Below are 27,719 nucleotides of genomic sequence, written 5' to 3'. Positions count from 1 at the left end.
TTAATACGCTCGGGGTGTACATGTAGATGAGCTTGGACAAGAATTTTGATTCGTTTACATTTCTGAGTGTGTTCGTTTAATCCCGTTTGTACATGCGTTCATTTACATACGGTGTCAAAATTGTATATATACCTTCACAGGTATAATTAATTATCGTCCTTGCAAATGGGATCAGGGGAATGGGCTATAGCAAGAGATATTTGTATTTAGAAAACAACTAAGAACTAAGAAGGCGCAAGACCCATAGTTAAAACAGAATGTATAAATTTAACAGTAATTTAGTCCCAGATTGTCTTTGCGGCATCATACTGGATATATGCGACCTTATGTCTATACATATGCAACAAGGATTTTGCAAAATTATGACATATACTCAAATGCAGATCTAGACTACTGAATCAATAAAACAACAAAATGGTTTTCCTTCTCCTCCTTTCTAATGTTTTGAATGGTTTAATATATATGTATAATTATGTATTTACATTTGCAAATATGCTCCGTTATATATATGAACCTATAGAATAGCGAAAACGTTCAGTTCCGTATATTTACATCTACCAAGTATTATTTCCTCTATTTCTTACGGAAAATTATAGTTTAAAATTCATAGCTCTATAGCAACAGCCAGACTGAAATCTACACGCCCCGTTTATCGATTGGTCGAAATCTACAGCGGCTGACACTGACAAGAAATTGACACGACTGAAATTCGATTGGTCGAAACCTAGAGAGACCGAAGGAAAATCACGGACTGCAGTAAACATCATGATGATGTCAGACTCAAAGTCTCACAGGTGACGATTTCGCTTTCCTTTAGCTAACGTACTTATAAGTACGTTAACAGTAATTTAGTGAATATTACTTACTTTTCATAATCAATTAATTACTTAGTTAAACGAAAGATGTTAATATAAACAATAAAATGTTTTTTTTATGATAATCCCCCATTTTCTAAAGTTTGAGGCACATTTTCTCAACAAAAAAAACCCCGATAAGATATAGGATAATATTTAATTATCGCTTGAAGGTTGCAATATTGTAAACGTAAAAAAATCCCACCGTTATATTAATTATTGTTAATTATTTTGAAAGGTTTGCCATTTTTAAACGTTAAAATAAGTAATAAACAGCAATGTTAAAAAGTTCATCGGGATATGAACTTGGTTGGTACCGACTACGTGATCAAATCTTCTGAGAAGCCATTATATATTAACTACGATATCAATTTTATCACGTAAAAAAACCCCACCTGTAACATGGTCAAAAATTCGTTTAAATCAACTGTACTAAAAATATTTTTTGAAACATTTACATACACATTCGTGTGTACATGGCTAGATCCATTCACGTTTTAAGCATTATTCCGGGTTTACTGTGTCCGTATCAGTTTGGTTTTAGTTGTTAATGAGATATAAAAGTTTCCCGCGAGAGTTGTTATTTTTAAAATAATGTAATAAATTTCATTATCATGTCTACCGCAGATTTAGATGAAAAACAACAGACAGTGACCCGTTGGATTGTGGAATATGCAGTTTTCGTGGTTTGGAATGATTTCGTGAAGCATAAAACAGTTGATCGGAACAATAACAGGGACCTTATACAATGTACATATACAATATATATATATTTTTGTTTTAGAAAAAGGATTGGTTGTCTAAAACTGAAACAAATGCTGTAGTATGCAAAATAGAATTTTACATCGTAATAAGTTGAGATAAATTTCCCTAATGAGCTAATTTTGATATGATATCCTTAATGAGAGATAAGTAACCATGCAGTATCTCATTTGGGATATCATATCAAAATTAAAGCTCATAATATATATATATATATATATATATATATATATATATATATATATATATATATATATATATATATATATATATTTTTTTTTTTTTTTTTTTTTTTTGCTAACAAGATAGTAAATTTAGACTGTTTTGTAATTTAAAAAAAGGTAGAGTTTTGGTTCCAATTCTTGAAATTAAGAATACGTCGTGAAATATTCCATTTTACACGTGTTATTGACAGGGATAGCTGGGCAGATAATAACAGGAAAGAGAGAGATTCAACAGTCATATCTGATGTCCTTGTTGTGTCGACTGAACGATGGGAGGAATTACATGATAAGGTACAATGAGGATTCTATACTAACCGTCCTAGAGGATGCAGCAGAAGTCTTGCAGATTCTTATCAAAGACATCAAACCTCCTCTGTACAAAGAAGGACAGGACTTTCTAAAGGCCATGAGGCAGGAGGTAGGGAGAAAATATCTAGGTTGCATTTTGTTCACCTTAAAAATTGTGTTGTCTTATTAATAGAATTAATCTGTTGATATTCTTTTCTGTTTGAAAATATTATTTTTAATCATTTCAGGCTGTTTATGTTTGCTGTAGAGCTAACAATTTTGATGATGCAAAAGAGGTTTTTAATCGCCAGTTTTCATCGAGCGCTGATAAAGGGGCAGAAGACAAAGAGGTGAGACTATGGAACTACAGCACAGTGAGGGAAGCTTGACGTTTGGTCAAGCCAAAATGAATCTTAAAAAAGTTGAATCACCATTGTATCGAATATAATATACACCATTCTACTGAAACAGTTCAGTTAGTCATCTGTACAACTTCTCTTTGAAACCACTAAACATACTTTCATGAATTGAAGCTTTTTGTTAATTAGATTATTTAATCCTTTGTTTTACTGCGAGTTGTGCCCCTTTTATTGAATAATTTTTTTTATGAAATGCATACCTTGCCTTTCAGTTTTCAAAAAGATTGCCTCATTTGAGACATGTATATAATATCTATTGCAATGTAAACCTTAAAATTGATTACCAGATATTATTTACATCAGCATTTATTTTTCCTTAGATTTAAAAAAAAAAAGAGGAAAATTTTATGCATGACACATTACTCAAATTTGTTCATTTTGTATTTTAAAGCACAATAAACAAGAAATCCAGAAAATGTTGAAGACCAAAAATCCACAACATCATTTACTGACATCACATGAATACGATGATTTTCTGCTGAAAGCCCAGAATTTCTTGAAGCATTTTGTTAACACAGGAAAACCGTCTCTTTTGAAGGTATGCTTCATTTGTTCCGAGGATGAGAGGAGAATTTCCTCAATTTATTCCTCAATGTTCATTTGCTGCCTATGCACATCTTTTGAGTAAAAATATCAAATTCTACAAGCAGAAAAGTTGCTCATGTATCTCAGATATATTGTAATTCATGGCTCACCAAAACAAAGTCAAGTAATAGCTTATGCTGCATTACAGTATACCCTGGTAACAGTATCAGTGGTTTTGAAGCAATTCCTTTATCTAACTTGTAACAGGTCCCGACATAACTAAATTTGCATGAATGGTGAATTTCAGGGTACTTATTGGCCTTGATGCTGAATCTAATCTGAATTCAGATTAATGTTTTGGATTAGGTTAAAGTTTTCTGAGTAGTCTCATGATGGCCATACACCTATGTAATTCTCACGCTGTATCAGATATTCTCATAAGTCATACAAGTACAATTTTTTATGCTCTGGTTTTCTCTTCTTTTGTTTTCCGTTTTTACAGTATAAGTTATTTTTACAGATGGCAGAGAGTAGACAAGATCATACAACTGCTGACCCGATATGTAGAGACAAGTATGTTGAAACTGTTTCTAATGCACTCGTGGATTTAATTGGAACAAAAAGGGCCCAAGGCAGATAATACATGCAGTGCAAACACACTTTTATATAATTGACTGTGACCTATATCTGTTTTTAGGCGAGTGAATTTGGGATCTTTGATGAAAGTTTGTGATGAAATGGGTGTATCAAAAGAAAGTTCTTGGCCAAACTTCATGGAACAGAGAGCTCTAAAAGAACATTTACAACAGGTAAAGCTTCAGTGTTTAAGTCATGTAGTCTTGATAGAGAATCAGAATCGTGTTTACTCTGCTGAATTAAAGGAGTCACCAATCAAGTGACTTTTGTTTATCATTATGACATTTTGGGATATAGTGATACAGTTTATATACATGTAAGTTAACATGTATATGTATACATACAGTGTATACCGGTATATGACAATTGTGATCACTATTTTGAAACCTGTTTCAGGTAAATCAAGAGAAAAAGAAACAGTCAAACACCAACATCAACGCTAATGCAGGTAAGATATTATTGATACTCTTACTAGTATATAGTAATATCCTCTGAAATCTTCTAAAGAACTACATTAAATACTACTCTTTGTTACTGTATATTTTGTAAGCATGTATGTAAAAAAAAAAAATCCATTGTTTTTGTAGCATCAACACCAACAAAAGAATGCAGTCCAAAAAAGTAAGTGATAAGTTACTTTTATTTTTTTGCGAGACAGAGAATTTCATATCAACATCTGGCTTGTTTAGTTTTCCATTTTTTCATAAATGTACTTCTAATTATTCATTAAAATCCTTTTGTGGGTTTATTCCACTAGAATACAGAAGTGTCCCTTAATTGACATGTTGACATTGAAGGATTTTAATTTGTTCATCTAAAGATAAATACATAATTATGCATGTACCAGGTTTGGGAGGCCAAATGTTTGGTTTCCCAGGCACTGCTGCATTAGGACAAATGCTGCTCTGATGGTTGATTTTATCGTCATACTAGAGAAGAAATCTTTGTTAAGTTATAATATGAACATTGAGTTATCCCCCTTTGCAAATTTACATCTTGATAAAATCTACTGTTGTAGGCATTTTGTGCTATTTATATGTACCACACTCAAAATGTTATTACATTTCATTCAAATATTAACATGCCAGTTGAATGAAATAACATACCTGCATAACACCTTTACATACTTGAAATTCATGCAAACTGGGTTTTGTTTGACATAGGAGGAAACATGCGGCAGTTGATGAATCAAGAATGGATACATCATTGGCATCAAGAGTTCAGGAAAATAGCAATCTTAATCCATATGTAATTCTGAATGCTGAATTGCCACAACTACAACCCAAACTCAATGAAAAGTCCCCCACTAAATCCCTTCCTTCCCCAGGAAAGCTCCGTAACCCATGGTTAGAGGCTGAAGTGAATGAATTCTACCAAGCGGTACAGATCTTCGGCATTGGAAACTGGAGTCGCATTAAGAATGCCATGAGGACATACAGAACCAATGTACAACTGAAGGACAAATGGAGAACTATACTCAAGACAGGGGAGATCAACAGACTGAAAAAGCTCTTTGGAGATGTTAAAAAATAAGGAGAAAAAGATTATCAAGTAGTAAATAAAATTGTCAACCTTATTGTAAAAACGAACAACAAATGAAGAGCAGTTCTTAAATTATGGGAAGTTAAGACTGAATAAGCTCTTAAGAAAAGAGAGAGGGGATATTTTAAAGACTTTTTAATGTATTTTACAAAATGGTTGTTTAAAATAAGATTAAACTTTTATGATAGATTCCAGCGTTTTATTTCTATCAAGAAATTAATAAATGTCAAGACAAATATTCATATACACATAACACATCTTTACAAATTTACAATTTTGTGAGGCAAGTAATGCCAATAAACAAGCACTTAAAATATATAACCGAATATACTAAAGGAGAAAATTGACATAGAATATTCTTATTTACCGGGAAAGATTAAAATCTCCACTCAATAAATACATGGAAAATTTGTTGAAACCAATACAGTAGGTTCAATACATTCATGATATTAAAATATTTTTATTAAGTACATATTTGCTTTATTTCACACATGTAGGTAATGAAAAATTCAATATACTGTCCAATGTACATAAGTCATGATAATTTCAGTGTTAAAACAGATAAATTCATGGTAACAATGTACAATGCACCAAAATCACTAACAAATTGGTCCTGTAACAGCATTAAAAAAATAACAAGATTTACACAAATAGGTTAAAATAATACCCCAAAAGACAAAATTAGTTCATGAATGTATATAAAGATTACATACCAAACATTCAATACATAGTCTTGTCACAGTTCTTGTAAAACAAAATAATAATACTTTATTCATGCAAATGTCTGTTTTTCTATTCTTATAACAAATGTTCAACTTAATAAGTTAGTTAAATTTTAAGTTTAACTTATAGAACAAGATAACCAGTTAAACAAACTGATGTTAATAATCAAATACAATAGATTGTTTTTTATCGCAATAAAAAAGAAGCAACCCAAAGGACTTGAACAATCATTTGAGAAGAATTCTTAAAATGGAAATAAAGAAGAATGTTTTATGACTCTGCAACTGAACCCCAAACCAACATGATTTTGGTAAAGGTTTCCCCTCACAAATAACCATTTACTATGCATACATGTAAATGTCAAGTGGTTTAAATGGAAGTTTTGGAAAAAAAATTGTTCAATATTAACTTTACGACCAGTAGAGCCCCACCCTAACACAAAATCCCCTGGCCCATAAAAGACATGTTTATTTGGAGGTATCCTTAGTCTCCATAAGCATTCACTCAAATTGGTCTGTTCAGATAGTAAAAGAGCAAAGATTTTTAAAGAATTAATGCATATTAACCATACAACCATTAATTAGGTTCCAACCCTAACATCAAAGCCTTGTCCCTGGGACCATGAATTTCACAATTCTGGTATTGACCTGATCTTCTTATCAAATTTTAAATGATTACCATGTAGTTAATATTTGATAGACAGCCTCAGACTGTCTCTTGGTTGTACAAAAATTATATGAACAATTTTATGATAACGTTTTCCTTAAATCAGTACATGTAATTAGATTATTACAAATGAAAATGCATGCTGTACAGCAGTGTAAACCTCTCTTCGTTTCATATCTTATAATACATTTCAATTTAATTCCTTTGGAATGACAACACCTAAAATAAAATGGTACAGTAGCTGCCATGGTTGGGGTTTCCAGAATACAAACATAAAAAAAGCACAGAAATCATAAATTGGGGTGCAAGATGTACGATTATCAATGACTCAAACTATGTCATGTTCTGAAGCTGTTTTCTGGTTCCATATTACACCTCTCGTGAATTTTCTCCCCGCTACATTCACCACTCTCCCTCTACAATTTCTGGTTCATCCATAGTGAAGTCCTGGCTAAGATGAACAGGAGTAGTAAATTTTCTACCTTCTACCAACTTTTGAAGACCCTGAAACATGAATTTATTCAATTAGCTAAGTAACCAACGACTCCAACATGTCCAAATGAACTTGTCTCAAAAGTTATATAGACTCTAAGACATTTTACTGGAACTGAAAAGTCTCTCCTATAAATTAAAAAAAAACAAGACTTTAGTGAAGGAACAATATGCTAGTTTTTGGAAGATGCCTATGGGCTACATTTATCACCTGAATAATGTGTGTTTTTTCCCTTCAGTTATTTTTCTATTCCCAATTAATTCTTTATATACAACATGTATAGGTAAACAAATACCATTCCACCTTTGTTATGGGATGGTGATTAAAGCAAGTTTATATTTTTACAATATTAAAGACAGTTCTACTATTATTTTATAAGTTTTAAGAATCTCAGACCTGCATCTTGATAAATGTTCTCATCATTGAGATATTGTTTGTTCTTCCTATATTGTATAACAATGTATATAAATTGATTTTAAAAGAAATTCTACCATAATCTACCATAGTATTACTAAGTAATTGTATTGATGAATTCTACATGGTTGTAACATTTTTTCAATGGTTAGTTATAATAGAAGATATGAAATTCAGTTGGAGAGATAGGATCTATTTTGTTCTTGAACATTTCTAAATGTAATTTGAAAACTGACCAAATTAAATCAGGTCCAGATTAGACTGCTTGTACACATACACGTTAGAGTCCTTGTGATTTCAGTTTTACACCTTTATTGGAGCAATAGAATGTTAAGTCATTAACTCTTACCTCTCCAGCATACGACACAAGGGGTGAGATCTCACTCTCCACAAACATTGCTTCATCCTCTCCTTTTTGACTATAGAATATAAGCATACATGTTAGAGTGTTGAAACATGATACAGTATTATATGACACCAGTAACAAAAAAATAATCCATTTAGGCAAAGCCTTTTTCGGTTCTCATAATAAATGATAACAATACAATGGTATAACAAAAATTCCAATTCAATGCAATAAAAAACTTTTGAGGTCATCCTCATAACATTCATTTTGTTCATTTTTTACAATCAAGTTCATGTAGTACAAATGAAAATGAAATGAAAACTTATACAATGGTGTTTGTTAAATTTATTTGGTATAACCAGATTTTTGTGAGGTTCAATCACTGTGTCTTATGTGATATATATACTACAAAATTTAATTTGATTCCTAATGAAATCAATCGAAACAAAGTTCAGTCTTCTAATGCAACATAAGCCACAACAAACTGCAATGAGTATAATAGTAAGCTACAGTTTTAAATGATCTATTAATAATAATACATATTGTAATATTTCATGAGTAGTCCTCACAAATATAGTGTTTTACTTTTAATTTTGCTGCTATCAAAAAATGAGAATTTCTAGCGTAACCTAGTATATTATAACTGGTCAAAAAACAAAAGCCAAAAAAAATATGAGTATAAGTTGTGATAAAATTTAAAGTTAAGAAATATTCTTGGGATGGTAGTGACAACAAATTCCTGTAACTTGTAGATGACTAGATGTATCAAATAAATTTAAAAGTAATGCCTATTTAAAATAAACCCCATAATTCCAAGTGGAAGATAATCAAAATTTATATAATAAAGTAACAATTATTTATATTTCAGATATTACATTACTATATTAAACAATGAAAATCAACAATACAAACCGATCTCCACTGCCTTTTTCTTCTCCTTTCTTTTGACTATCAACAGACAACAAACACATGCATAATACAAAGGTCATGCAAAGGATGTTGAATAGACTAAGCTTGTAAGTAATGTAGGAGGAAGTTACGTAAAATGAAATATAGGTCTGTGCACATTACAGGTAAACATTTGAAGATTTTTATTCTAAACAAAATAAGCATCATTATGTGAAATCTGATTCACCCATGCAGTCTTGCACAAGTTTATTACAGGTAAATAAAAGTTAAGCAAAAGTGAGAAGTGAGATTCAAAAATAAAATTCAACTGTGCTTTGTGAGTTTGTTATCAAATTGTATTGCATTATCATGAAAGAAGATTTTGCAATTTTAATCAAATAATTATTTATAACAGTTTGATGTCTAGCACCTGTTTTACCTGGGTATATGTGGGATGAGGTTGCCGTCTTTGTCAACAAACTCGGCCCCAGCCGCCAGGAGATAGCGGTGGTGGAGATTGAGCAGTGAGCGCCGACACGTGGTGGGAGTGTCCTTGTCAGCGGTGTCCGCATTCTTCAGGGGAGCAAACTCATCCTCCCTGATAACCTCCCATACAGCAAAACTCCTGTCCCATTAAAAGAGAAAGCCACAAACAAAACAAGGGGAAACAACAAAGGAGATATAGTCCACAAGTAACAACAACATCACAGTTAATATGGCGACAGAATGAGGGATTTCAATCATGCAAAACAAAGGGAAAATATTGATTGATTATACAAAAATGCAACATGCCATAATTCAAGGAAAAATATATATCATGCGTCATTTATTCATTGGAGAATTAAACGCATTTTTAGTAAACACAATGAACAAATTTGAAAATTATACATACCCACAAAAGAAAAATAATATGGAGAAAAAAATGATTCATATATACATATAAGAAATAGTGTGATCATATTTATATAAATACAGGTATTTCTGTAGTGTAACTTCAAAATATTAACTGGTTTTACATTATCATGGAAAATTGTTTAAATATGTATTACTCGTTAATATCAAATAAGTACAAAATAAATAATAGGTGGCGTAGAAAATAAATTTTGGGCAATGGATTTTTTAAGAAGTACAAAGGGCTTACAGAAGTTTTTAAAATATGTTTACTCAATAAGAAGCTGTTCTAGATACTTACGTTGCAAAATGAAACACATCAAAGACAAATTTTTCCATTTTAATGCCATTAGGAGAATCAGGTTTTAATGTGACTTTGCTATCTTCTTCACTAACATAAGGAATCTTCTTTTTAGCAACATGGTGCTTTAACTGTTTTTCTTGTGTTGGTCTGCAAAAAAATAAAATAAAAAATAATGATTAAATAACCAGAAACAAGCATCTTTATGTATGGTAAATACAGGTGTATAAAATACATGTATCAAATACTTCTGAAATATTTCTAAAGTTTTTATGCTTTAAATAATACACACTTACACATTCATGCATTTATTACATGTACTTCTTTATTTTTGTTTAAAGACTGATATATATTTAACAATATATTGGCTTTTCCTAAACTTAATTGAACCTCATAAAGTTTCGTTGAATTTGAACTGTTATTATTTAACAGGATTTATACTTAACTTTGGGGACATTGACATTAATGAGATATTACTATAATAAAAAATTTAGAGTACTTGGTGATTTAAACAATGAATGAATTTCTTTTGCAGCAAGATTTTGCATCCCTGAAGATAATACAAGAGAGAGAAAAAAAATCTTACTCCGACACAAACTTCAGGAAGTCCAGTGTGAAGAAATGGTTACAGATATTGCCAGCATTGAACATCAGCCTCCCGTTAGCATCTCGTTTCTCTGCAGTTTTTAGGGTTATCTCGCTGTATTCAACAACCTGATATTTACCTTCTACTTTACAAACAACACCGACAGCCTCAGTAGGAAATGCTTTCTCTACAACCTGCAAAAATATGAAGAACTTGTATACATAACGATAGTTTTCTCTTCAAGATAAACTTTTACCCTTATTATTGGTAATTACTTGTAATACCAAACTGTATTTTGCATAAAATTTATGACTTATCCAGTACTTAACGGGATAAAATCTTTGCATACAAGTTAGTTTCTGAATTTCTAATTTTTTGTTGTATAAAGAGTTATTCCCCTTTAACCATGTATTCCTCGAGAGAACTTTTTTCTCTTTGCAAGTACAAGGTCATCAATTTTCTTTCTTTCAATCAAATTCTATCTGTGAACATACCACAAGACAGTTCTTTTGCTTGGGATATATGTATGTTAACATATATATTCAAATAATTCAATCTCACATTGAATTGAAAGGGAGTAGAAAAGTGACAGAAACCAATGACCAATCTCTTTTATGCTTACCATATACAAAATTGAGCCAACTGACTTACTTTGTTCACATGAAACATTCATAAGAGTTCTGGTTAAGTTCTTCACATTTTTGTGAAGGAAATCTCCCCAATGACCATAATGCTTAAGCATGTATATACATATACAAGTATATACATATACAAGTATATACGGGAAATTACTTAACTGCATGTTTTCCTAACATAAATTTTCCTTTTCATACATTTGCATACTAAAAACAAAGGAGTTTCACTTTTTCACTGGTGAAATGAAAACAAATTCATGAAAGCAATGAAGCTCCGAGAGTTGGCTCATTTCATCACATGCATCTATGGAAGATTTGCTTTGGGTTTTCAATAATGAGCTTTAGACAATGATATGTTATTTGTTTGGGGACTGAGCTATGCCCTTTTAAGTGTAGTCTGCAAAGAGCAGAGTTAGATGCAATGAGCAGAATTAGATACCTTGGCTCCACAGTTAGCTCCTTTGCTCATACAGAATCCAATGAAGATTGGGTCAGCCATTTTGACCAGTATGTTGTCTACACAATAGACATGGACATATTTGATCCCTCTGGCCTCCATATTCTTCAGTACACCACTTTTATGCAAAGCCCGGTACAAGCCTCCATTGCCATCTATTGATCACAGATATCAAATCAACCTTGACCATTTATTATACAATACATGTATAGCAATAACGCTACCACTTTTAAAAATCAAAAATTTAATTCTTCACAGTTATTAACTGTAAAATACAAAATTACCCTACTATGACAATCAAAAACAAGGTATCAATAGCTTGCACATCTATTACTGTGAATTTGAATTGTAACCTTACCTGGAGCTAGAGCCACCTTGTGGGGCTTTTCTAGGATGATTTTGCCATCAAATCCTATACATGGGAGTAGACTTTGTTCAAACAAAACCACATCCTCCTCTTGAAGACCAAAGTACTGGTTCTTCTTGAAGAAGTCCAGAGTGGCTTGTTTAGTATGCTCACTGGTCATAATATACCTGATAATGAAGTACTAATGCAATTAATGCTAATCATTGATAATAATTACCAATGTAATGGTACAAGGAAGCTGGGATCAAATGTACCATAAAGGAAAAGGCATTGTAAGAATTTTGTGTAGAATGAAATGTTGCGAAGTAAAAATAAAATTATTTAACCACCGTAATAAACTAATAATTTGATTGAGACTTGATATTGCATATTCACTTTCAATTGCATCTTTTTGGACTTTCTGGCAGGTAAAAAAAAAAAAACAACCCCAGATGCATCATGTAGGGGTCCATGAGTCCAAACCCCCCCTTTTTTTTCAAAAATATTGTTGTATTTAAAATAATGGGCAATGATTAATCTGCTGAAATTAGAGCCTAGCATCAATCACTTCAATGATATAAACTGAAATATAAAAAAGAAGAAACATTCAAGGCTCCATAGCTAATGCTTTAAGGTACTTCACTACACCGATACTTATACTTTTTAAGACACTACGTCACAAGATGACGATTTAAATGTTTTGTTAAACTGTTTGTATCAATCGATTCAGATGCATATCGTCATAGCTCAGTGGTTAAAGTATCAGGCTTGTGAACCGCAGGTCATAAGTTCGAATCCACCTTGGGCTTTTGTTTATGTTTACTGAATGACATTTTTGAAAATATCATTTTTTTTATCTAAATTGGTCATTTTTTTGGCCTATTTGACATATATACTTCTTATCCATCATGGTTTCTATCATAATCAAGTAATTTTCTGCTGATTTGAGAAACTATTTCGAGGTGTAGTGAGGCACCTTAATTGACTGGGAGTGACTCCATTTTGTATAAAATTTAAACATCCAGTGATGTTCATACATCTGAGGTGTTTTCCCCGAGTGTTGCAGAAAGCCCAAGAAATTGTGATTAATTTGCAATTCCCGGGGGATTTTCATTTAGACATTGGTTTCCTAAGATTCCAATTATCAATAAAAGGCTTTAACTAGTGACACACAATTTTATCCTCACCAAGGTATCTTACAACTGCTTCCCGTCACTGCCTCCCCCAGCCTCTGGAGCTTCAGAAGGCGCTCAGCCTGTAACTGATAGAGTGTCTTTCCTGAGGGTAGGCCCACGTTGTACATTCCTTTGGGGTACGGGACACCTAGCCTGGTTCCCTGCCCACCAGCCAACAGTAGAACAGCCACACGACTCTCTCCGATTTCAGTCAGACCTGTAAAGATAGCAATTTTTTCAAGAATGAAACAAAAATTATTATTATATATGTTATCTAGTAACTGTTTATCTCTTTCATTAAATTTGTCATTGATAAAATCATACCTAATTAAATCATAATAGCAGATTTAATATATATGAATCATAATTTAATCATGTGAATTACCATTGCATGTCATGTAGATCACTTACATTCATTGACAAAAAAATTATATGTACTGTACTGCAAAAGTGTAAATTATAAACATGCATGTAGGTAACTGTTTACTATATTTAATAGTATATAAAGCTTGGTCTTAAATTTGTTTCTTTTATGACAATATAACAAGTGGACCCCATGGCTCAGTGGTCATGGTTGTTTAAGGACAGTAGCTAGTTGAAATCCATCTGTGGTCATTTGATGTTGTGTGTTGTAAACTTAGACAAGGCACTTTATCTACATTGTACATTAAAGTCTACCTAACTGAATCAGGTACCAGCTTATGCAATCAAACTGTGATGGACTGGTGTCCCATCCAGGGGGAGTCTATGAATCTCAGTCGCTTAGCACCATGGAAATTGGGCTGGGCTAAGCATCAGCCTCAATGCGTATTTATGGCTCATAATAGTATTTAACTAAGTTTATAACTATGTCAAAAATAATAATCAGGTCATCTATTTTTATAGAAATGATAATTCTGAAGATTTTGTTGTTCTGGTGCTTAGAATGTGCGTGCTGATGGATCGAGTGACAGGCGTAGACGGTACATTTAAAGGAAGATCCCAGACACAAAATGTCCTGTTATATCTTGTTGTATCAAAAAGTCTGTGTCACCCCCGGCTTCACAATGACCCGAAATAAACTGGTCTTGATTTATGTCACACTTTGTTTGATGAGCTGTAAATTTTGCTTATCCTCCAGTAATAAGACTGAACATGAGGCACGGTAAACAGTCGTCAGCGTAAGCTCCCTGATAACCTTGTTGACATACACCCACCCAAAGTAGATAAAACTGGACATCCTCAAACACTCTCAAGTGAACCGGTGAAGTATACATTATACATAACACCGAGACTTAATATTAAAACCGTTAATGTTAGTCAATGTAATAGGTACATTTTATGTTTGAAGTTTTCTACAACTGAGGAAGGTTATAGGGTGATTCTTAACCATTCGTGTCTGGTCATGATCACCATGATCACTTTGAGGTCATTTATTAGACATTATGATATTGTTGAAGAAAATATACAGCTCATAAATACTGCATAATATATGCATGCATGGAGTGCTATCCCTCAGATCCATAGGTTTATTAGCTAAACCAATTTTGGCGTTTACCTGCTGATGAACACTACATCACGTCATTTTCCTTTTGTTTGTAAAATCTTTATTCCCAAGGTATTACCGGTAAACTTTTTTGTGCCTTTCACAGACTTAAACAATTGGGCTATTTTGTCTGAAAACCTTCCCAACACAGGAATTGATGACTGGCTAGGCAATCAAGGAGGGCTAATGCTACATATCCATGTACCGCATAATTAATTCCATTCTAGAATCCTTTATGATTTACTTAGAATGGAATTTAATTAAAATTGCTATAAAATGGCTAAATTTGGCATTCAGAATTGGCCTAATCATATAAAAATAATATTCTAAAACTGAAAGAATGATTAACTATGTAACTTATAATAGTTTTCCCTATCAATTCCATATCTAAAAGTACTGTGACAATTAAATGTTCAATGTATATGTAAATATAATTAATATCAGACATATACAATTTATCTCCTCTTTTTTAACATTCCATCACCCTTAAGATTCTCTCTCTCTCTCTCTCTCTCTCTCTCTCTCTCTCTCTCTCTCTCTCTCTCTCTCTCGTTAACTCCTGGTTATTTTTAAACCATAAGTAACATGCAAAATGCAAAGAATTCAAGCAATATTGAAAATTAAATTTTTTAAAAACAATTTTGGTTCTGATTGTAAAACGTATTCATTACAACATGGCAGTGCTGACTGCACATGGCATTTAAATTATTTTACTATAACGCAAACCTTAAATCTATTGACATTGCCTACTCTTGCAAAACATTCTTAGTGTGCTACATTGGAACCAGGAAGAGAAGAAATGTTTTCAAATGCTGACATGGCAAGCAATAAATAATAAGACAAGTGCAAATTCAAAGAGTGCTGAGGTTTCTGTAATCGGAAAAAATCAATAAAATCTGCACCTATATATAAACAATGATAAATATAAGATAGTAAACTAGGAAGTGATCTGATTTTCTTTTTTACTGATAACGGTAACAGATTAAAACTATTTATTTACCATACATATATAAAATTTTGATATGAAAATCTTACTATCAAGCTTAACATTCATACTGAATATCAACTGAATGCCTCTTCTTTAACAAGATTTGTCTTCTACTGTAGTAAATGAAATCAAGCTACGAATGAAATTTAATTAAAAGGGCTTTAAAATGTTATTATATGAAACCTACATATTACACTAATCAAACTAAGAATAAACGAGGGAGTCAATTCCTAGCTGTTAGGCTATTTATTACAATTATTATAATTTGCTGCAGCTGGTCAATTCAAAATGGATAATTTTTGCAGTTGCATATGTCCAACTATAAGGACTTAAAATAGCTAGCTAGATAAAACATCACAATCGAGACACATGCTCTTAGACTTTACAGAGCACTAGCACAAACCTTACTTTTCCCAAACATTGAGGTCATTAGTTAATTACAGTAGAGCCCTGATATATAAATTATAAGATGCTCTCTCTTTTTCTTTTTCTTTTTACCTTTCTCTCAGGTATCCTAAGTTATAAAACTTTCAGATATCATATACATACCATCTACATCATACTGAAGTAGATCCTCCTGTTGCGTGTTGACGACTCGGCCACACACCTCCTTGGGCAGGGGCTCCAAGAGATCATCTAGTTTTTCTGAGGCAGAGGCTAGGTCTTCCATTGCAGATTTAAAGAATCCATTGATTTCTTTGAAGTCCAGGTGGTTAAGTTCATTGTAGAGTTGGCTTTTTTCACTATCTGAGAGTTGATCCCAATATTTCATCAGATGTTCCTGGTTAGCTTCGGCCAGGCGTGACTTCAGTCCTTCTACATCCATGTCACTTGTAGACAGTTTGTGTGAAAAAGTTCAAAGAAACCTTGAAACAGAAACTTTCAGTATAATGAAAATGTAAGAAAATGTGGCAAGCCTGATACCCAAACAACTAATTATAAAATTGTATAATACACCATAATAAACAAATTAAAATCTCTTAAATTCATAAGCTCTTAATATTTTAACATAGAATACTATTCCCAAAAATACTGATAATACTAACCTAATGGTAATCACATGAGATTTACACAGGAAATCCCAAGTGTCAACTTGATCTTTGACTCTCAATAACAATTAATTAATTAAATATATAGTAGCCTAATAAATGATGATAACTGTTAGAATACCATCTCACAATTTTATTTAGCGTAGGTTAATCAACTGTTGTACATGTATTTTATTCAAAAAAGAAAGTGCAGAACAGGTTTTAATCCTATTGATTTACTGCTGAACTTTTATAAATGCACTGCAACTTGACCATTTCTAAGAATTTCGTGCATGTTCCGGAATTTTCTAAGAAACGAAAATTTTCACAGTGAAATAGGAATTCAATATATTAAGGGGTGTTTCGTGTTTGCAATACAGTCCTTTGAAGATGCCATTTAATTGAAGTCACATTCCCGTAGCGCACCTTCGTTATACGGATAACGATCTGTCATACACAATATCTACCGGTATATATGAAAATAGGTTAATAAGTTTCAATTATCTGATTATGTCTCAAATGTTTTATTTATAAATCAATCATTTTCACTCCGGTAATTCTCGATTTTGCAATTTTTATCAGACTTTTAAACATTCACAGATAAAAAAGACCAAAAAAAAATGTAATGCAAAACTTTACCTGTTCCAGTACACCAACTTTTACTTCCAAGTCGGCCTTCTCTGCAGACGAAATTGTTTACCGGAACTGACACGTGTAACGACGAAATTGGAAGTATCTACGCTATGAAATATAAACCCTGAAACTAATGCAACATAATAAGCCACGATATCTTATGTACATTTGTGTGTGTCATTAATAACATAGCTTACAGTTGGACAACTGGACGACAAAAAAAGCATTTATACCGGAGAAAAATATAGTGATTTTACCCGAGAATTAAGATAGGGTCAAGGGTCAAAAACCGAGGTAAACAAATACCGAATTTGCACGGTAAAATGAGAAGGTACCGGTAGTTTACGTTCATCGCGTTTTATGATATTTTGGCATATATTTGCATTTGCTTATGTTTGTCATAAAGGATTTATGTTTATCTATATTAAGCATGTTTCAGGTTAACCTGCATAATCTCAGAAGACGAGCATCTGTTTCTGACAGATTCCAGACTGATCCTACAGAATTTAACAATACAGGTATGTTGACATCTCTATTTACTAATATACATTGCACATGTGTATTTACTTTTGCCTATTCTCATCAGTACGAGTGTGTGTATATTTTCAAAACCGTGTACATGTAGGATTGTAATGTTAAGTAGTTTACTTAAGAATGAGTAACCGATTAACCGGATGGGAGAACTGATAACCGACAGACCAGACCGGGATTCGAACTACAGTAGTCTACCAACTGAGCTATCTGGCACTGGTAATCAAACCTGCCTGAACATCACATTCTTCCCCCTTAAGTAATTGATCTTTCCCCTTGAAGTTCATCTTCGCTAGCCAAGGGTTTTCGGTCCACTTTGCTCCCCATAAACCCTTGGCGGATTTCATTGCGAAAACTCGGTGACGAGCTCCGTTTTATGATTGGCTGCAGCTGCGAGTAGCTGATCCAATCGCAGTGCTTGTAAATATAAACTTTAAAAGAAAACACAGGTGTGATCTTTGGTAAATCATTTGGTGCTTTTAACAAATTGAGACACAAGTTCTCGACTACAGTGCCTCGCCAACGATGGTCTAACCAGATCGCTTAAAAAACCTATATATTTTACTGGGATTGAACATAGTTCTACACATTTGTCAAGGCTCGCGTGATAGCATGGGAAGTAAATATGGCGAATGTAGAAGCTGCCCATCCCGTTAGTATATACGTTCCTGCTTATGGTTATTGCTTTTTTAAAAAGGTTTAATGAGATTTATTTTATTTTATTTCTTTACGACAACGATACCTGGTTTAATGACATGAAAGCTTTGATATAAATCGCGACTTTTTCACTCCTGGTACAGGTCCATACAAAACACTATGAATAAAACATCCCATGTTTTCCCTAGTTTATAACTTAATTCGTATTTAATAGCATCCTTAATTATGTTCCGATATTCGGTAGTCAACATGTTTTCAAGTTGTATTAAGCCGTAGTGTGTATATAACACGTTGTTTAATTCGATTAAAATGTAAATATGCAAGGGGCGCAACTCAAGTTGCTCGCTAGATAGCGCCACCACATCACCGAGTTTTCGCAATGAAATCCGCCAAGGGTTTATGGGGAGCAAAGTGGACCGAAAACCCTTGGCTAGCGAAGATGCTTGAAGTTTAAACATGGCATGCACTAGCTGGTTCTTTTCCCTAACAGGAGCTAGTTAACCAGAATGTCAGTTCTAAGGATTGGTCAAGGCATCAAATGTAATGGGATGGGAGAAATAATGATGCCGGACAAGACTGGGATTTGAACCTGGGCCCCTAGATATATATATGGTATTCAAGATCGAGCTCTACCAATTAATTGAGATCTCTGGAGAGAGTGATCAATTATTAGGGCTTTTCGACTTTCGGTCGAAAAGACCTATTGTTTTTGTCTTTTTTTATTATTATTTTATTATTTTTCTCGACAGATTTCTGTAAGCGATTTTTTGAAAACTGGAAGATATATTGATACAATTTTTCAACGGTCTTATAGCAAATTTTTCATTCTATGAAATGTAAGGTTTCAGATTTCCGGTTACGGTACTTCCGGTTTTTACAAGGAAAATAGCAATAATTGATTGAAACTCAATATTTTGATTATTTTTCAATCTAGAACGTTCAAACTTTAGAATTACATTTATCATAACTAGTTGTACAAAATTGTAAGAGTAAGCAACTTTCTATATATTACCGTTTTTGAGATATAAAGCCCTAAACTTCAGAAAAGGGGGGATGAAAAAACAAAAAAATTCAAATGACGTTTAAAAGTTTAAATGACGCCTGAATATTACCGGGTATTAAGATGGAAGTTATTAACATACATTCCGAGTTTTGTAAAAATATGTTGACTACTTCCGGTTTTATAGGTCGGTGAAAATCGTCTATGGGAGTTTCAATGTTAAACAAAAATCACGCGTCATTCGTTTTCTCAAAAAGTTTCCATTTAAATATTACACTATTTTATCTGTATATTGAGACACACACTCCGCAGACCGGAAAAAGTTTTGGGTACACAATTCTTAAAAATAAGGGGTCTACAGGGGCCATCGTGTAAAACAGCCCTTCAACTGTAACTTTTTTATTTTTTATCCGATTTTTAAAATCTTTTCGGCTTATAGTTCACAGTAGAGAGTACAATTTAAAAAATACGGTCCGAAGGGCCACTTTTTGACTCCTTAAAGGGTTTTTAAAGGCCCAAAGATCACATCTTGTTTAAATTTCAAAATTATTTTTTGAAAGAGTTATCTCGCTTTGCTCCAAGAATGTAGAGCATAAATACTCTTGGCATACCAAGTTTTGCGTCCCAGGAATGAATACTTACTTTGAAATGATTTTTTGAAAATATTCTTCTGAAAATCAGAAGTGTAGCTACTTGTTAAATTCTGGAGTTATCTTTCTTTTCACACTGCAGTACTCAAAAAATCCTATCTAAGCAACTGGTTATACCGAGGCGTTTAGAAAATTTGGAAATAGATTAGAGATATTTTTGGGGGGGGCTGTCGAAAAGCCCTTACTTTTTGTTGAAGACAAAAAAAGTTCTAGTTGTCTAACTGACTGTCACAAATGAATGTTAATGCATGATTTACCATGTCGGATTTGGCATCAGTCCAACTATCAAGCAAAGCTGAATCTCTGCTGAGATTACAGCATCTTTGAGATGTGAACTATTAGAACTGCTTTTTGGAAATACATGTACCGGTAAAGTAAAATAATAATTTTTCTGGATTACTGCATCTACCAGGTTTTTTATTGTAGGACCCTATTTTGAACTATGTGATATCAGTGTGTTCAGCTTTCCACAAAGAGCATGGCTTTGGACTGAAGGCTTTGCTTTACCTCATCACTGAGATTTACAAACTTTCCAGTTCACTTCATCAACAGGTATTACTAATAATTACAATAAATCCATATTTAATTTATTTCCAGAGAGCTTATGCAAAAGTCAGGTTCATTTGATAAGTGGTATCAGATTCTATCTGAACTATGTTATACCACTAAATTGACATATATATACGTATATGTACCTATTTACTGGCTATGAGGACAATAGCAAGTTTGTTGTCCTTCAAATCAGCAACTATTTTCTGAAGGGAATCTGTTGGAAATAGTTATTGTTGAGGTGGACAAAGAACTTGCTATCGTCCTGATAGCCATTAAATATATGTTTTATTATATTAAAGAAAACTTATTTAAACTTATCAGTGATGCAGATTATCTTGAGATGGTAAACAAATTGGAGTTATCGAACTTTATATTTAACGTAGCGACTGGGATAGCTGGAGATCTGTAGCTCCTGGTCTGAAAAAGTTCAGATGGATCTAGGAGCCACAGTGCCTCCCAAGTAAAAACCTGCAATTTACGATGCACACAAAATTCCACTAGTCTTTGACTGAATAACCTTAATTGCACACAAATTCTGTGGATAAAGAATAGTATCATTAAATTCTTCAGAAAATTTACTACTGATATTGTCTTTTCACTTGCCTCAGACTATCTTTTAAACACGTTTACCGACCTCGCAAAATTAAGTATGTTAAACTTGCATCCAAGAGTCACATTTTTACATGTACCGGTAAACAGGCCAAAGCTTCACCTACTCATCTCAACATTTCATCTTTTTTGATACAGAAACTGCATCCCATAAGTTGTTAAAATATTTGGAGTACCATAGTTACCCTTTCGAATTACTTTTAAAGTAAGAGTAGTTGCCCTTTGAATTGAAACCACATCGTTGTGTCTGGAGTGGAATAAAATGGCAGCATTGAGATTTGCTCAAACCTCTGCAGAGGAAAGGGAGAAAATGTTTAAAATTTAATATCAACATTACATTGTAAGTAAACAATGATGCAGCGAAGATTTTCATAGAGTATTTGAAAGCTGAAAATGACAATTTTAAAGAGTTTGATTGCGTAAAATTGGACAAGATGTAAGGCCACTTTTACATGGATTTGCGTAGATCATCCCTTTAGAACCATTTGAACAGGAGCTTGGACTTCGGGTAGTTGTGTCAAACAGCAATGTGACGTAGGCCTGTTTATTTCATTGCCGGCCACTCACCCATGGTTCTTTGAAATCAACAAGGGTTATCTGGCTTCTGAGCTAAGATTATGCAATCTGTATATATTTCACCTGAAACCAGCGTCATTTTTAACTTGTAATGACAGAAGAAATGTTACTTCCTACTGAAAACCCAAGGCCTTGTTAAAATGGTTCTATGTAAAAAAAAAACTAAAAAAAAAACTGTCTCACTTGATAGTCCTTGGGAAAACAAAACAAAAGGTTTGTTACTGACTTGCTACAGAAATATATTCTGTTGATCAATCTCATAGACTGCTCAACCAATTCTTTGAAATTGATCAACCTGATATACTTCTGTAGTCAGTCAGTAACAAACCTAATAAGTAATAATGGTGCAGATTTACAAGTTTATACGAATGGGTTTGCTTTTGATATATAAAGAATTTGCTCAACCAAAGTATTGAAGTTTCAAATTATATATTAACTTTTTAGGGTATTCCTGCTTGCCAGATTCAGAGTCATCTCACAGCAAGTTTTGAAATTTGCAAAGATGCTGCAAAGGAAATTGAAATCCAGATACAGAGTTGTCATAGAGATAAAAATACAGAAAAACACCCTGCAAACAAGGGAAGGACAGACTGTATACCATTATATGGGTTTTTGGATTCCCTTCATGATCAGAATAGTGATGATATACGATGGAAAAGGCAATTAAGAAAAAATGAAGTAGATGTATGCAAAATTCCTGTAGTTGAACTAAAGATGTCCAACATGCAAATTGATGAGGATTTGGATGATCTGGACTGGTTCTTTACTGAGGATGAGCCCTTAGGAACCAGCCAAAATGGTCCTCCAGGAGACCTGGCAAAGGAACATTGTAAATCAAAGAATTATTTTGATGTTGAAGTGAATGAGGTTATTCAACAAGGTGTTCAGATCACTTCATTAAAATCCAGAGAGGACAGTGAATGTAGTGATGATGAGTTTGAGGACTGTTTTGTTGATATTCCAAAAGTGACAAAATCAAGTACATTTCATAGTGAATCATTTATTACCAGAACACAGTTGTCCCATGATAAGGGGCCCACAGGATCAGGACAGGCCTTGATTTCCAGTGCTTTGAAAACTGAGAGTAAGGCAAGAGCCCCTGAAACTTTTCAGCTTATACAGGGCTCAAATGATGATGAATTTGACCAGTGTTTCGAGGAAAAGGAATATTTGTCAGAACCAGAGAATAGTCAGCAAACTGAAATGCGAAATGTTTGTCATTTTGTAGAGAAATGTGAAGTTAATCTGGACCAGCTTTTGAAAAACATGTGCAGTATCAAAAGTAGTTTCACTAAAGTAAAAAACAGTAGTAGACATTTCAAAACTATAGAATCAACTTTAGGAGAACTTACATGTGATATTAAATCAAATAGACAATGTAAAGAGGCAGCATTAGAAAAACCTTTTATTCCCAAAACAATAGAAAAGACTTCTGACCATTCTACATTCAGAGATGTGAACAAATTGCTTTCTAAATTAAAGGTAAAATCAAGTTCATCAAAAGTTTTAAATAGAAGTCGACACTACAAGACATTTGATAGCACTTTGGAGGAGTTAAATAGATCCGAGAAGTCTGAAGAATCTCCCCCAATCCTAAAGAAGAAAAATGCTATATTGGTTCGAGAAAGAGAACAGGTGGATTGCAATTCTTTTGATGGAATCCAGGAGATTACAGGGAACCAGTCCATGGATTGTGGTTCTGGGTACCAGTCCATTGCTAGGGGACTGAGTCATGGTTGTGAGGAAGTAATGGATGTTGTTCTTCAAGTGGCAAACAGACAGTCTCAGCACCAAGACACTCTAAAGTAAGTAGCGAGGTTGCTAAAATAATTACATGGATAGATTTTCTACCTACATCAGAATTGGGAACGACAGTCATGATGTATTATGCTAATCCACAACATTTTCGTACAATGTTTTGTATTTTAGGAGCATGAGTTTTGTGCTTTAAATGAACTGGGTTAGGGACAGTTTATGCTTGTTGTAAACCTCTTTGCAATGTATTGTCGGAAATCCTATATACCATGTAATAAATGGTAGTCATTGAATTCATGTCTTAACGGTAAATATTTTTAAAAATTATCTCATGATAGTTGTGCTTATAAATATTAGAGAACAGACATAATATCACAGCACATTTGATTGCTCAATCAGATCATGATTGATTGTAAATTGGAAAATATTTGTAATTCTGTACTTTCGGAGGTCCTGCACCCACCTAAAATACTGTTACATGATGGTCAAGTTGACTTAATTTGTTCAGGTTGAATGAGTCCAGTGTACACCTTGTGACCTCCTGTAGGCAGTTGCTGTCCGACAATCCTGCTATTGTAGAGGGCACTGTAATCCCAGTCCCAAGTGACATCATCATGACCCTCCTCTCCAAAGGGGAGCAACTCCTCAGAACTGTGGTACAAACATCTTTTCCTCATTATTTTTTAAAAATAGTGTAGAATTTTTATAAAAAGTAGGCTAAGCATGGATTTTCTCAAATTTCAATACAAGTGTTAATTTCAATACATTAGCTAAAATATCTTTACAACAAACTTCGTAGAAACTGATTGAAAGCACTTGCTAAATGGTAAGGTGTTAAATTCTTTTATATAAATTGTACAGGTATATCCTTTGAAAATGTTGATTCAAACTATATGTTTGCAGGTAATTAACGGGGACCTCACCCCAACTTACCGCCACAAGGGCTACAGACCCACCCTGGGGAAGGTGAGCACCTCCCTCACCCCACAGGAATACAGGGGCTCCAGTAAGGAGCCGTGGTGCCAGGAGGTCATTCAGATTCTACAACAGGTAGGTCACATAAAGGAAACTTACAGAGAATGACTTGTACAATGAGATGACATGATGCATGTTATTAGAAAAAAAATTAATTTCACCACAAAGGAATTTTCAAATGTTTTGTACAAAGGAGGTGTATTGTTGAAATAAATCACCAATTTGATTTTATTTTCTATGTATATACCTGTGTATGCCTTCTTCAAAATTTCATACACCACTGGCTGCATCAGTTGATATTTTTTTACTCTATTGATCCGACATGGTTACGAGTTTGAAGTGTTGATTGCAGCGATTTCCTTCTCTCCCCAGCACCAGGTTGATGTTGTCCTTACCACAGGGGAAGTGTCCCAAGAGCTTCAGGGACAGGTGCCCCACGTCCTCATGGTTCCCAATGTCCCATACTCCGCACTTCAATCAATCTGTGTCGCTTCAGAAATAACCATGGCAACCTACATAACAGATATCAGTCTGGTAAAAAACCAACTTTAATTTGTGTGTGAGAAAATTTTGCTATGTTCATAAGACAACGTAGTTGCTGAGAATTTTCGCATTGAACTAGTCGAAACATGTCCTAATTTTTCAAAGACCATAGATGTGATGTTCTAAAATTTATGGCGGAAAACATTTTATCACCAGACAGTTGTAAAGAAAAGTCATTGCAAATAAAAGTTGGTTTATTGAATTTTCTGCATCAAATTATTTAGTAGTCAAAGTTCATGTTAGATACTGGTACATGAATGTGCGTTTAAAAGCTATATTACAGTAATGAACTTTATTGCAGATGTACATAATATTTGATGTTGGATTCACTTTCACTTTCTACCAGTACTATGACCATTATTAATTGAATAGGAGATATATAAGCCGTTACTCCCCTAAGCTTTAGTCACAATTTGGATATCACCAGAGTTCACAGCTCAGGGAACCTTTCTAATCACTTATAATCATCTGTACACTCATAAAAATGTTTGCCCCTCATCTAGAACCACTTCGCCACTTTTCAATCAAACTTAGCACACAACATTCAATAGTAAAGGGAAATAAAAAATGTTCAAATAAGAAGTCAGAACCCTCATAGTGAAAATAGAATGGCTGCCTTGAAATAGCTACCTATATAAAGCATTGTCAATATTTACACAGTACAGTTAAGACCTTTAGACAAAAGGTAAAGGAATTATACATTATGATGTCCAACTATACAATATGCATTTGAAATTCATGCACTTATTAATGCATAAATAGTCAGGTGACCAATGTGGCTACTGGGTCTTTAGTTTGAATTTTTTTGACAATGGGGTAGGTGTTAAAGAAAATGTTTGATGAAGATGGTAATGACAATGATATTTTATTTCCTTACATCCATTATTAGTTCCACATATGCCCTGGCCTGAGTTTGAAGCCCCTGTCACGGGACTGGAGCCTCGGGGGTACAGATAGACATTACATCAGTGTCCTCCTCCCACATAGCTCTACACAGGTGAGGAAGGGCTGGAATTCTCAGAAGACTTTAATGGCAACGTTTATTACATTTCTAACTGAATATCTTTGCAGAGCTATTGGTTTATTTATTGATCATAAATTCACAGTGTGGGTTGTTTTTTTTTTAGGGGGATATGTTTATTGAAGTGTAATAGGAGCAAAATAATGTCTATCTAAGTGGAAAACAGTACATATACATTTTAATATTGTCTTGTACATTAATGTTTCTTATATTTGCAAAGAGAACAGTCACCCAGTCATTAATAAGAACATTTATTGCTTTATATACATGCATATATAGAACTTCCTTACATTTGCAGACAGTAGTGTACAGTCACCCAGCCCAGATCGGCAGGGACAGCTTTGAGCAAGAGTTCTGGCGGTGTGCCTTCTCCTTGTCCAGGGCCCTAGACAGGGGCAGTGTGTTACCTGGGGGAGGGGAAACAGAGGAGCACTGTGCAGGAGATCTCCTGAAGAAAGCAGGTAAGACAAGGTGTTAAAGGTAGAGGAGTAGGGTGCCACTAAATATATCAAAGGTATTATATTTTTTTTTATTCAAACTTAATCAAGAGAAGACAATTCTACTAGAGTTTATTGCTTTGATATCTTGTAGAGTTATTGGAAGACGGAACGACACAGAGTGAGGTAATGAGGGGTGTCGCCCAGATTCTGCATGCCTACCGGAATCATGTTTGTTGTGGTCTTTCAGTGACCCAGCTAGTAAGCAGCCTCTCACTAGCCCTGGATCAAAGACATTCCAGGACACAGCAGTCCCTCTCCCAAACTTCTCATAGTTATACACACGGACATGAAAAGGAGGTACAATGTTATGATGAAGTGTCAACCAAACAGGCTGCCTGGGTTTTTGCTATGAATACGGCCTTGACATTAATGCAGATTGACATATCTATAGTGACTGGAATCAAAGACTCTCTCAAAAAAATTTGAAAATGAAAATGAAAATTGGTTATTCAATATGAGAGAGAGAGAGAGAGAGAGAGAGAGAGAGAGAGGAGAGAGGAGAGAGAGAGAGAGTAAAGTTTTAAGGTTTTAATTACCCTAGCAATTACATGTAGATATTTTTACCCTACACAAGGGTTTAATCTTTTGACCTGTCCTCAGATTTTTGTTGGATGTGCATATTACCAAGAAATTCCGACTGTGTTTTTTTTTCTCGGTATTTCGACCCTTTTGAACTTAAAATTTTGGTCCTATTTTGAATGAAGTAATAAACAGATTATAAGCACTAATTCTCTTAATTAAGAAACGTTTTAGGTATTTAGGATACAATGTGAAAATGTGCATGTAACCAGAAACTTCCGACTTCTTAATTTTTCAGGGAATTTCGGTCCTTTTGAACTTAAAATTTGAATTTTGGTCCTAAATTGAAAATAAACAGTTTGTAAGCGCAACTCTTCTTCATCCACTGCAAGGAATTTGTAGGTATTTTGGACACAATGTGTAGATCTATATGTGCATATTACAAGAATTTCGATTTTATTTTTATTATTTTGGGGGGGGAGGGGT

General features: G+C 33.7%; 3 protein-coding genes and 1 long non-coding RNA gene across 8 annotated transcripts; 2 read left to right on the top strand and 2 right to left on the bottom strand.

Annotated features, from left to right (window-relative positions):
• The first annotated feature begins 1,409 nt into the window (after positions 1-1,409).
• Positions 1,410-5,439, top strand: LOC105331208 (telomeric repeat-binding factor 1). The gene is made up of 9 exons (XM_011433309.4): positions 1,410-1,604; positions 2,032-2,258; positions 2,377-2,478; positions 2,939-3,085; positions 3,593-3,645; positions 3,770-3,881; positions 4,105-4,156; positions 4,296-4,329; positions 4,872-5,439. The coding sequence occupies exons 1-9, from the start codon at positions 1,469-1,471 to the stop codon at positions 5,239-5,241; spliced, it is 1,233 nt and encodes a 410-aa protein (XP_011431611.3). The 5' UTR covers positions 1,410-1,468; the 3' UTR covers positions 5,242-5,439.
• Positions 3,047-24,272, bottom strand: LOC117683926 (uncharacterized). The gene is made up of 3 exons (XR_010714273.1): positions 24,139-24,272; positions 4,553-4,637; positions 3,047-3,187 (listed from the first exon to the last, which is right to left on the bottom strand). It is a non-coding gene; the product is annotated as an uncharacterized lncRNA (long non-coding RNA).
• On the bottom strand, positions 5,655-17,487 carry LOC105331206 (UDP-N-acetylhexosamine pyrophosphorylase). Of its 4 annotated transcripts, none has more exons than XM_011433303.4 (11): positions 17,352-17,487; positions 16,234-16,550; positions 13,184-13,388; positions 12,009-12,184; positions 11,633-11,805; positions 10,559-10,752; positions 9,973-10,122; positions 9,220-9,411; positions 8,805-8,840; positions 7,896-7,965; positions 5,655-7,143 (listed from the first exon to the last, which is right to left on the bottom strand). In XM_011433303.4, exons 2-11 carry the CDS (start codon positions 16,508-16,510, stop codon positions 7,042-7,044), a joined length of 1,575 nt encoding a protein of 524 aa, XP_011431605.3. In that variant the 5' UTR covers positions 16,511-16,550; positions 17,352-17,487; the 3' UTR covers positions 5,655-7,041. The 4 variants fall into 4 exon arrangements, with proteins under 4 accessions (XP_011431605.3, XP_011431606.3, XP_011431607.3 ...); XM_011433304.4 differs by having other exon boundaries at positions 9,220-9,405; XM_011433305.4 differs by lacking the exon at positions 8,805-8,840.
• LOC105331207 (Bardet-Biedl syndrome 12 protein homolog) lies at positions 17,501-27,192 on the top strand. Of its 2 annotated transcripts, XM_066085748.1 has the most exons (11): positions 17,501-17,639; positions 17,785-17,863; positions 20,610-20,735; positions 21,483-21,684; positions 22,365-23,725; positions 24,184-24,331; positions 24,579-24,725; positions 25,023-25,184; positions 26,083-26,190; positions 26,513-26,675; positions 26,806-27,188. In XM_066085748.1, exons 5-11 carry the CDS (start codon positions 22,635-22,637, stop codon positions 27,138-27,140), a joined length of 2,154 nt encoding a protein of 717 aa, XP_065941820.1. In that variant the 5' UTR covers positions 17,501-17,639; positions 17,785-17,863; positions 20,610-20,735; positions 21,483-21,684; positions 22,365-22,634; the 3' UTR covers positions 27,141-27,188. The 2 variants fall into 2 exon arrangements, with proteins under 2 accessions (XP_065941820.1, XP_011431610.3); XM_011433308.4 differs by lacking the exon at positions 21,483-21,684 and having other exon boundaries at positions 17,532-17,676; positions 26,806-27,192.
• The last annotated feature ends 527 nt before the right edge of the window (positions 27,193-27,719 follow it).

This window comes from Magallana gigas, chromosome 5 (genome assembly GCF_963853765.1).
Source record: "Magallana gigas chromosome 5, xbMagGiga1.1, whole genome shotgun sequence".
Lineage (NCBI taxonomy): Eukaryota > Metazoa > Mollusca > Bivalvia > Ostreida > Ostreidae > Magallana > Magallana gigas.
This window is presented reverse-complemented; position numbering and strand designations above follow the sequence as displayed.

Excerpts from the sequence above, each read along its gene's own strand:
- LOC105331208 (XM_011433309.4), top strand. The coding sequence starts at position 1,469 with ATGTCTACCGCAGATTTAGATGAAAAACAACAGACAGTGACCCGTTGG. Across the intron at positions 3,086-3,592 it reads GAAAACCGTCTCTTTTGAAG|ATGGCAGAGAGTAGACAAGA; the intron begins GTATGCTTCATT and ends TTATTTTTACAG. Across the intron at positions 3,882-4,104 it reads TAAAAGAACATTTACAACAG|GTAAATCAAGAGAAAAAGAA; the intron begins GTAAAGCTTCAG and ends AACCTGTTTCAG.
- LOC105331206 (XM_011433303.4), bottom strand. The coding sequence starts at position 16,510 with ATGGATGTAGAAGGACTGAAGTCACGCCTGGCCGAAGCTAACCAGGAA. Across the intron at positions 10,123-10,558 it reads TTCCTGAAGTTTGTGTCGGA|ACCAACACAAGAAAAACAGT; the intron begins GTAAGATTTTTT and ends ATTTTTTTGCAG. Across the intron at positions 8,841-9,219 it reads CTCATCCCACATATACCCAG|TCAAAAGAAAGGAGAAGAAA; the intron begins GTAAAACAGGTG and ends GTCTGTTGATAG.
- LOC105331207 (XM_011433308.4), top strand. Across the intron at positions 20,736-22,364 it reads CCAGTTCACTTCATCAACAG|GGTATTCCTGCTTGCCAGAT; the intron begins GTATTACTAATA and ends TTAACTTTTTAG. Across the intron at positions 26,191-26,512 it reads TCCCACATAGCTCTACACAG|ACAGTAGTGTACAGTCACCC; the intron begins GTGAGGAAGGGC and ends TTACATTTGCAG.